Source organism: Drosophila mauritiana, chromosome 3R (assembly GCF_004382145.1).
Source record: "Drosophila mauritiana strain mau12 chromosome 3R, ASM438214v1, whole genome shotgun sequence".
Lineage (NCBI taxonomy): Eukaryota > Metazoa > Arthropoda > Insecta > Diptera > Drosophilidae > Drosophila > Drosophila mauritiana.
Window position 1 is genome coordinate 11,215,701 of NC_046670.1, and position 9,832 is coordinate 11,225,532.

The 9,832-nt window shown below is 43.0% G+C and overlaps 2 protein-coding genes across 2 annotated transcripts; one reads left to right on the forward strand and one right to left on the reverse strand.

Annotated features, from left to right (window-relative positions):
• The first annotated feature begins 3,630 nt into the window (after positions 1 to 3,630).
• LOC117143919 lies at positions 3,631 to 4,861 on the forward strand. Its single transcript, XM_033308834.1, has 2 exons — positions 3,631 to 3,781; positions 3,848 to 4,861. Exons 1-2 carry the CDS (start codon positions 3,704 to 3,706, stop codon positions 4,607 to 4,609), a joined length of 840 nt encoding a protein of 279 aa, XP_033164725.1. The 5' UTR covers positions 3,631 to 3,703; the 3' UTR covers positions 4,610 to 4,861.
• Positions 4,862 to 7,609: 2,748 nt separating this feature from the next.
• On the reverse strand, positions 7,610 to 8,085 carry LOC117144686. The gene has a single exon (XM_033310010.1). It carries the CDS (start codon positions 7,994 to 7,996, stop codon positions 7,691 to 7,693), a length of 306 nt encoding a protein of 101 aa, XP_033165901.1. The 5' UTR covers positions 7,997 to 8,085; the 3' UTR covers positions 7,610 to 7,690.
• Between the last annotated feature and the right edge of the window lie 1,747 nt (positions 8,086 to 9,832).

The following is a 9,832-nucleotide window of genomic DNA, read 5'->3' on the forward strand; positions in this document are numbered from 1 at the left end:
GTCCGTATGTCAGTCCGTATGTCAGTCCGTATGTCAGTCCGTATGTCAGTCCGTATGTCAGTCCGTATGTCCGTCCGTATGACCGTTTGTCCGTATGAACGTTGAGATTTTGGCTGAAAGCTTAGCAGTTCCTTATCACAGTTTCAGATAGTTTCACTGGCAACCCATGCGAACTCCAATCTTCTATCTTGAAGGCACATCTCTTTGAGCCGTTCGATGCTTTTGCATGCCTTTGGTTATTTTAATAAATATTTCATCAGACACACGCACATCACCGCACCGAGATGAGAATGGGTAGCGCATAGTTTACTATCTACTAAATATTTAAACGCAGCGTCAGATCGTAAAAGCGAAATGTATGCAAAGTGCATGTCGAGCAGCCATCGAGGTAAGCTGTAAAAAACTGAGGCAAGTAACGGCTAAAATGAAACGGAAAAAAAGGTTAGAAAAAGGTAAAACAGACGAGCCAAGGAGCCATAGCGAAAAGCTGCAATATTGAATAAAGTTAGTACCTGGCGGTCTGTTGCGCCTCATCGTGTTCACTTTGTTTATATATGTATATAGTGTAGAGACTATGTTTAGTTTTTTACGTCTTTCATTCAAAGTTTCCTAGGATTTATAGGGCATTTAAATATTATTATTATTTCTTTTGTTTTAAGGTTTTGCATGTTGTTATAGAACATGACTACTTATTGAGGTGCAAAAACAGGCATATAAATCGTGAATTTTCCTTTAATATACAAATAGCAGAAACTCCGCCGAGAATTCAAAATGAACGCTTATCGAGAGTCTTGCAGCGAAAAGTTCCGCATCGATGGCAATGCAAACACGGCACATGGCAGCGGGACAAAATTTCTTAATTTCAGCCGAGGAGTGCCCCCACTCATGGCCCCAACTCATGGGCCCCAACTCTCTGCATCTCCAAATTTCCACATCTCGATTTTCAGGCGGCACTCGATGCGATGCCTGTGCGTTGGCAAATGGAAGCACCAGAGTGCCAAAGCCGCAATGTGTCTGGCTCTGGGTTCATGGATGGCATGGCATACGAGTGGGGGTACTGCTACTACCAATACTCGTGTATGGCCAACATGTCTTGCGCTCTCTATGCGACCACGCCCACACAATCAGGCGCCCATTTATGCACTAATTAAAATTTTATCGTTAAATCTTGTTTGCTTGCATTGCTACAAGCAGGCACTGCAGCAGCGCCAGCCATCCAGCCTCCAATATACCCCAAAATGTGTGCAATGCGAACATTTTCGCTGAAAATGTTTGGCAACAGTTATTTGCACTTCTCGATTCCCGGCTACCAGCCAGATATCCAGATATCCTGCCACGCCCAGTTTTGGTGGGGCAAGGCGGAGGGGCGGTGGCCATATGATCACAGCGTTTAATGCCGGGCACAAGGATTTTCATATTTTATTTGGCTGGATTCGCAGCCAAAACCGAGCGCCCCTTCGTTAAGTGCCGACACTGAGAATAAAAAGTGTTCTAGTCATTTATGTACTAAATGCGATTACCATATTCTGATATTTAAATAAAACTTAAACACTTAGTTTTTGAGCCTTATGTTTCCTCTTACATACATTTTAGTTAATTACAATTTTGCTTTTCCTTTTTTTTCTTCAAGTGTAGACCTAATGCATGGGGGCAGACTGATTGTGTTTGACCTTCGCTGGCAAATGTGAATCGCATTTAGGCAAGCAGATTGTTTTTCAAAATCACTGCCCCTGTCATTTTGTCAAACATTTTTCAAATTACACCTCATCTCGCGCTCCGCCGGCAAGTGGAAATGCAAAAACAACTATGAAAACCGAAATTCAATTTCGAAATGTGGAAACCAAAATCCAAAAAGTCGTACAACTTTTTCCCCATCTGCTCTCGCCGTGTCAACTTTTTTAATTTAATATATACAGTGCGTATGCGTAATTTTTGTGGCTTTAAGCGGCAGCTGCTGTTGTGTTAGAGTGTGTGTGTGTGTGTGTGTGCTTTTGGGGGTGTATATTTGGGGGTGTGAGTGCGGCTAGAGCTGCAAAAGAAGCAAAAAATTTAATTAAAACGTTGCATAAATGAAATTCAAATTCGAAATTGCATGCAAAATGAATAATTGAATGGACCATGGCAGTTGACTAGCTGCACCGACGGATGGTTTAGTTAATTTTTGTCATCGTCGCTCTCTTTCAGACTGACACGCCTCAATTGGTTGGCAGAACACGGCGATGGGCGGTAAAAGTTCGCTTAGTTACTAAATTATATTATTTGCCCTTGCAAAAAAACAACCATAGACAAATTTGTTGGAAACAACCAAAAAAAGAAGCATATTAGAAAGCTTTATTGAAATATACGAGTTTATACAATATTTATCACTCTCTAGCATAAAAAGAATTTTAACTCTTTTAATTCTGTTATTTATTTTAATCTAACATAGTACTATTTACTTGACTGCCACTGTATCTGTAACCTGTTACTGTTCATTTCCTAGTAAGTAAACAAATCAACCGCAAAACAAATTAGTAATTTAATTTTCATTGCATTCAGTTGAATATTAAAGCCTTATTTGTTTGTGTTTTTTGTTCAGCTTTTGCTAAAATAACAAAATCCGTAAAATAAATATGTGTTATGATGGGCAAATTTATTGTTTTTGTTTTATAAATCTCCTTTATGGTCGAAAATGCTTGAACTTTATGTGCTTTTCAACTTGGTCTTTATTAAAGACTAAATAGAAGAGATATGCATTATTTTGCTGGAATTTTAAATACCCTTTACAAAGCGAAAGAATAAAATACAAATTAATACAGGAATCTTTATATACAAAATAAGTAAGCCTGCTATGTTATTCAAGGTAAAACCTTAAATTATATCATTTCTTTTGGAAACAAAATTCTGAAATTTACAAATATCAATCACTGAAAGGCTTGAAACGCTTTGAATAAATTAAAGTACCCTCTGCTAGCGCACAAAAACAAAGACTAACTTGTTTATTACCTTTGTTTAGACTTTATATGACACAAGTTTGCCTTCGATGATGGCACTTGAGCAAATGGCATTAGCATTGTCTTTCCATCCTCGAGGACCTGGCTGCCTTTCCCACTCCATTTTTCTTGCATATATATATATATGTGTCTTTGCATTCCTTGTGGAAAGTCTGAGCAAGTTTCTTATCGCGCCAAAATGTTTTTTTTTCTCGGCTGGGTTTACTTTGCGCTTGATTTGTTTTCCATAGTTGTTTGTTTGTGTGTGTGGCTGTGAAAATGCTGGTTTATTCTATGGAAATCCCGCCTTTCCTTGGTTCCATTAACTTTTCGACATAAGTGAGTATGCGATATATATTAGGAAGAAAGGGACTTGACTTCGCCCAAAAGCAGGCGGTCCAAAGTGTGCAAGCTCCCAGCTTTGGGAGTTAATTTCCCAGAACTTTTGATTGCTCAATTTGGACGGCTTCCACGATTTTGCATATTAAATTCGCCGCTTATTCCCCAGTTTGATTGCTATATATACATATATACTATCTTGTATCGGAGCATCATAACACATATTTGTTGCTATGGTTTAAAGCTGTTTGTTGGCTTAACAAGTATTTATCTTAAAGTTTAAAAATTTTTACCCTTTGAAATAGAGTTTTCCTGTATTTAACCGTCAATCTTTGTTTCTAAATTTATTGTGAATAATTTGTGAATCCAAGTTTTGATTAAACTAAGCAAATATGTGTGAAATAAAGCAAAATTTCGTGACACACGATCTGGTGCACAATCTGCGTTGCAATAAGCGCTGTCCGAGGGTTGTAAGTTGCACAAGATTTTCCTACTTAGAAAGCTTTCCTTATTCCATCTCTTTGAATTCCGATTAGCGACACCTCATGAAAAAGACAAGAATCTGGCCAGGAGCGCGATTTATGTGCGTTTGCAAGGAGGGGGATTTGAATACGGCTGCATATTGTTTGGCCGAGTTGATGCACGAGCCGTTCCAGCCATTTCCCATGGCCACCGTGGCAGTGCATCATTCGATCCGGGACGAGTTCATCGAGAGGTTGAGGAGTCGGTTCAGGCAGCTGAAGCCACACGTGGCCAATCATCCGAACTTCATAAGAGCCGTCAATGAGCTGAAGTACGGTTTGCGACCAGTGAAATATGTTCTGGCCGATGTGGCCGATGCTCCGGCCTGCGCCAGTCCCATCTTGGTGACGGAAGGCGTCACCCACTTGTTCTTTCCCAGCGGACCCTCGGGATGCACCACCCTTCATACCTTCAGTAGCATGCGGGAGGTGGCGCTGGTCTTTGGCAAGGAGACGCCCAAATTCGATGCGGTCTACTTCTTCGATGAGACCATCACGGGTGTCTACATCTTGGCCAAGCTCATCAATTGTGTGCAGTTCTTTGTGAACTGCATGGATGCCTGCCTGGTGGAGATTATGCCCCACTACTTGGAGCACACGCCCATGGTGATCTACAAGCGGGGATATCACTACGAGACCCTGCAACTAGACCATCAGTGGAAGATCATTGTGTTCCCCTACAGCACCTCCATCCTGAGGCAGTGCTGCTGTCCCACTGGCCAGTGCCGCTGCTATGCCACCCATTCGGCCTGCTGTGAGGACCATTTGCAGAGTTAGGGAATGCAGGATGTGCATTCCCTCCTCTCAGAGCCTAGCCCACTCCGAGCCACTCCTGCTGGTAATTTCGGCGGGGAACTCCATCTTGGCAAAGGAAATCAGAACTTCCTCCGTCTGTTCTTCGACTGCCGGCGTCGCTCCAGAAATCCGCAGTTCCAATGAGTAGTTTGCGACTGGCAACACATGTGAGCCATAATTTTCGCGGTACTTGCCTTTTGGATGGCAAATAAAGTGGTTATTGGCTGTGGTGAACTATTGCATTGTAGGTACTTTTTTCCCGAACTAAACTGATCCATAATCTAGGAAAATTACTTCCTTCGTGATATTTAGTATTAGAGAAATGGGCTAAAGATTTTTATTTACAACTTTCCTGGATTCTGTTGGGGATCTCCCCTGTTTTTAGTGCCGCAATAATTTTGGCTGTATTTATCAAACCGTGTCCCTTTGCCCAAAACCTCCAACTTTGGCCAACCGCTTGCAGGATGTCGCCGACTGTTGGCTTTTAATAAAACTTGCACACAGCCGCCAAGTATTTGCCTTGGCCTTGCCGAAAAAGAACTTTGAGAAACCGGGGAAGTTGGAGGTCTGGGCTCTGAGATCTGGAGTCCTGAGTCCTGGGGACTGAGATCTGAGAACTGGGAACTGCGAGCTGTGGTCTGAGAACTCCTAAACCGACACAAGTCTGGCAGCCATTAGTTGCGGCTGCTGATGCGGCAGCTTGTCGCCAAGGCATTGACTTCTTTGGGTTACCGCCGAGTAGTTGTTGGGCTTTTATGTGCCAACTTGTTAATGAGTTTGCCGGGATGTGGGGGTTAGCCATCCATATCCAACCATCAGGCACTCATTCACGACAGGCGGCCTAAGCTGCACTTACTTACCTTCTGAATTTTTGGCATTGAAACGGAATCCTTGCTGCAATCACTGGCAAAAGTCTGAATGTCCTGCTGTCTGGAATGTCTCTCCATCTGCTGCACTCGTCTAGTTTATTTGTCAGTGCTGTCTGCCATTTTGATTTGCAGTCTGACATATTTTGGCCGCACTTCAGCATTTTGATGGTCGTTGGCAATGAAAAATGGCAATGGAAAAATGATGTTGCACATTAATATTTCACCTTGAGGAGGATGATGCCTTTTAAATCATTCGACTGGATGTGCCTGAAGTATTTAACAAACATGTCATCGTATTAAAAGTAAATTGTAATGCTGTTTGACAAATTATAATTGAGTTTCCTTGTAGGGAAATCAGGTTTGACATAGCTTATAACAACTTCTTAATAAGTGGAAAACTTAACAAGAATATTTTACAAATTAATTAGATTTATTTTATGATTCGACTACTCTACCTTACCTATAGCCAGAGGTCAAATCATTTCAGCAAGGGTTGACAACTCTCACATACGCTTAAACAAATTGTACAACACAAATAGCAAAGTGTTCATGATGTTTATAAAATGGCAGAACAGAACAACCAACTGAAACCGCTGCCAGCATAGAAACCGAAACAAAACAGAGCAATTCCGACCAAATGTCTCTCAAACTGACCGCAACAATTTGAAAAACATTACCCATACGCCGCGTATGACACGGCAAAGCGGAGCAGATGGGCGATAAAAAGGGTGGACATGGACCCACTGGGCGGAGGGCCAAACAACCGAACAGACAACCAACTCGAGCATGGCGAACAGTGTATTTTCAACACCTGCTGGTCAAACAAATCGTGTTCATTTCGGTACAAACACTAATTTCGACAAGGTGCAAACAAGCTGACGACGACTGGTCGGCAGGAGGAGATCTGGGACATGGAACGTGGGCATGGGAGGAGTCAGAGTGGGTGTGGGCAACCGTGGACGTGGCGACCAAGTGCCGAGCGTTGGGAGTACCGGCCCGAACAGGAACACGCTCGAAACACAAACACAATAGAGGAAATTCCACCCACTGGCAAAGGGACAGCGACGGTAGGAAGTGTCACGTGCACTGACTGTCTGCCTGTGCTTTTGCAAGGACTACACTTAAAAAAATATTTAATATATGTATTTTAAGACTCGTTTTTACTCCTTGCAAAGCGAAGGGTTTTTTAACATTTTCAAGTGGCTATTTCTAAGATTTTTTGTTCATCTATCATCCACTACAACACACCAATTTGAAGTCTTTAAATATTTTAAAATATTTTTAAATTTACTTGTCTTTTCTTTTGTGACTTGCTGATATTTTCCCGCAGTGCTGTAAACTCCGGAGTCGCATCCTGGAGTTTTTCGAGTCTGCGTTTTCGGGCCGGGCCTGGCGTCGACAGATAAAATGCTTTTTTGTGAAAAATGTAAAATTGCATTTGTAACCGCATTTCATTAGAGAAAGAAAGTCAACCGTCAGGTAGCAGACAACGCACGTTTCCATAGATGGACCCGCATCCAAGGGGCTGTTGGTGGGGCTGGTTGGTAAAATAGCAACAAAGTTCGCAATCGCGCCGTCGAAACGAGCGTCACGGCCAATGGTGAAACGTTGAACGAGACAAAACTTGGCCAACACACACACACACACTCACAAACTGGGCAAAAACGGCAAGCAAACTATTAAATGAGGGTGTGAGTGTCGGGTAAGGGGGTGGGGGGCTTTCATGGGTCGCACTGCAGTTTGGCATTTTTGTTGACCGGCCAGGACATAAACATGGATCCTGTGTCTGGGCTGCAACTTCTGTGCCGTAGCTGTCTCTCTGCCCCACTCATTGTCCGGTTGTTAGGCCTTTAAATGTCCTGACAGGAATGTTGATGGCAAACTCCGGTTATCGATATGTGAACAACGTTGAGGCTATAAATAAATAATGAAGCTAGTGTGAAGGACTGGAATGATGTTGGGTTATTCGAGAGGACACATAAGAATGGCTGACAATTCGAAATAACTTCCAGTAATGGTGAAGTTGTGTCAAAGGATTCAGTCACTTATATACTGCAGACAATTGTATTCCTGTAAAAGAATCAAACTTCGTTTACTACTTTTTGTATTCAAATTTGTTATATTAAAGCGACGCCATATGAATACCAGAAGATTATCCAATACATATCTAATTTATAAAAAATTTAAAAGAATTTTAGTTTGCCCTCAACTTGCAAAAAAGGCCGGATATAAAGTTCGTACACGATGTTAGAATATCGGGCACATCCATGAGAGCATCTTTTATTTCCGAGGGAGTGACGATGTGGTATGCCATCAAAAGGGCCACAATAACCAAGGTTGGTATGGCCAGAGATACCATTATGCGAGCCACACCGACAATGGCAGAGCTGATCACTATCAGGGTCAGAAGAAGGGCCAAGATGCGTCCCATTTCACCGGGCTTCACTTCATTATTAGTCCACGCATCCAAACGGTCAAACACGTTTGTACCGAAATCCATTTCTCCGTTTGTTTTGCTTTTATCTTGACGTCTTATTTTGAATTTTTTCGAACTAGACTGACCTTTCGTTTGAAGGCTTTCTGAAAACTGATGTGACCTGATATAATTTTCAATTGAAAGTATAGTATTTAATTTCCTTGGATTAAGAGATTATGTTTCGAATGTACAAATATAAAGGTTTGTTTTCCGACCGCACAAACTAAATCTTGGAGGTACAACCACAAACTTATAGCCACATCGGCAGCTGTGAAATCTAAATGGCGTTCTTGATGTCAGCGACAGGATATCTCGCCGACTGCCGAACCGTGTCCTGACAACTTGACAAATGAATGATCGGGCCGCAGTCTCGGCACCGCAGAGCGGCCAACCTCAGGCAGCAGGCAACAGACGCAGGACAATGGACACAGGACGATGGACACGGGGGCACACGGCGGTCCTGACGCGACGACAAACCGCAAAAAGCGAAACGGCAATCGACCAACAACAGCAACAATAAAGGGCAAAAATGAACCCGACAATTTCGCCGCCACCAGCAACCGCCATTCCAACAATCATGACAGCACCGAGCACCAAGCACCGAGCACCGAGCACCGATTACCGATCGGCAGGACCGGGAGGTCCTGCAAGTCCTTTGCCGCCTGCCATCGCCGGTCAGTTGGTGTCTGTGCATGAATTCCATCATATGATATCAATTAGTGATAGTGCGGTGCGACTGAAATGTCATTTGCAAAAATGCGCATATTTTAAACGTGACACACGCCGGCGCTCCTTTGGCACCCACATCATCCGCCCAACCATCGAGCCATCCCATCCATCCAACCAACCATCATCCCATCCAGACACGCCATGATATCTCGCTAACGGAGCGAGAGCTATGCGAATGCCCTATTCGACGCAGGAAGGATTGATTTTAAAAGGAGTTTCGGCATTTTGTTAACTTGTTTACACTTTAAAAACTTATTAGCATAATAATTTTGAAATTTATAGCATAATCTTGCGGTTTGCAATAAGAAATATATGAGTTAGGTAACACTACTCATTAAAGTAGTCACTAACTGAATCACTTAATTGTTAAGTTTATGTATTCAATGGGTGATGAAAAGAGCATTCATTAGTCGGTTAGGTTGTCCCACCCTAATTGACCGGCTTGAATTCCCTTTTTTGTTCCGCTCGCTGAGACCATAAAAACCAAACAGAAAATGGCCAAACGGACCAAACCTGCTGCCTGGTCAGCCACATAAAAATCAGCTCGCCCGCATCAACTGCATGCCAACAACAATGGGGCGTATGAATATGCAACGATGCCGCCGATGATGACCACGATGGAGCAACGGGGAATGGAAAATGCGCCGGGTGGGGGAGGATTCAGTCCAGTCAGACCTGCAACGGATATCCATGCAGGTGCAATCTCAAACAGAACTTACCACAGAAACACAGGGGTATCCGCGGGGGCTTGGTTTCGGGAATTGGGCGAGAAGACATGTCAACGTAACCAGAAAACGGATGGCGGAGGCCAATAAAACTGCAGCCAAGTGCAGCTGATGCAACGATTTGGTGGCTCAACCCACTAGCGTCATCCGCGCCAAACGCAAATTGCATTTTCAGTTTTTTATCTCAGCTGAGACCTTTCAGGGAAATTTAATTTGCTTTTTCGCCGCCGGCCAACAATCTGTGGTACGTGAAAATGCCGTCGAGTGCATTGATTGTTGGCTTATTGACACTGCCAATGCGAAATTAATGCCAGTAAAATGCGCAAACTTGCCAAATTGTGTGTTGTGCCTTTTGACGTTTTTGCGGTTGATGAGATAAGTCAGATAAGTCAGGGATCGAATTAAA

What these genes read in the sequence shown, in the direction of transcription:
- LOC117143919 (XM_033308834.1), top strand. Translation starts at nt 3,704, where the DNA reads ATGTGTGAAATAAAGCAAAATTTCGTGACACACGATCTGGTGCACAAT. An exon ending in ATAAGCGCTGTCCGAGGGTT is followed by an intron (nt 3,782 to 3,847) that starts GTAAGTTGCACA and finishes AATTCCGATTAG; the next exon opens with CGACACCTCATGAAAAAGAC.
- LOC117144686 (XM_033310010.1), bottom strand. Translation starts at nt 7,996, where the DNA reads ATGGATTTCGGTACAAACGTGTTTGACCGTTTGGATGCGTGGACTAAT.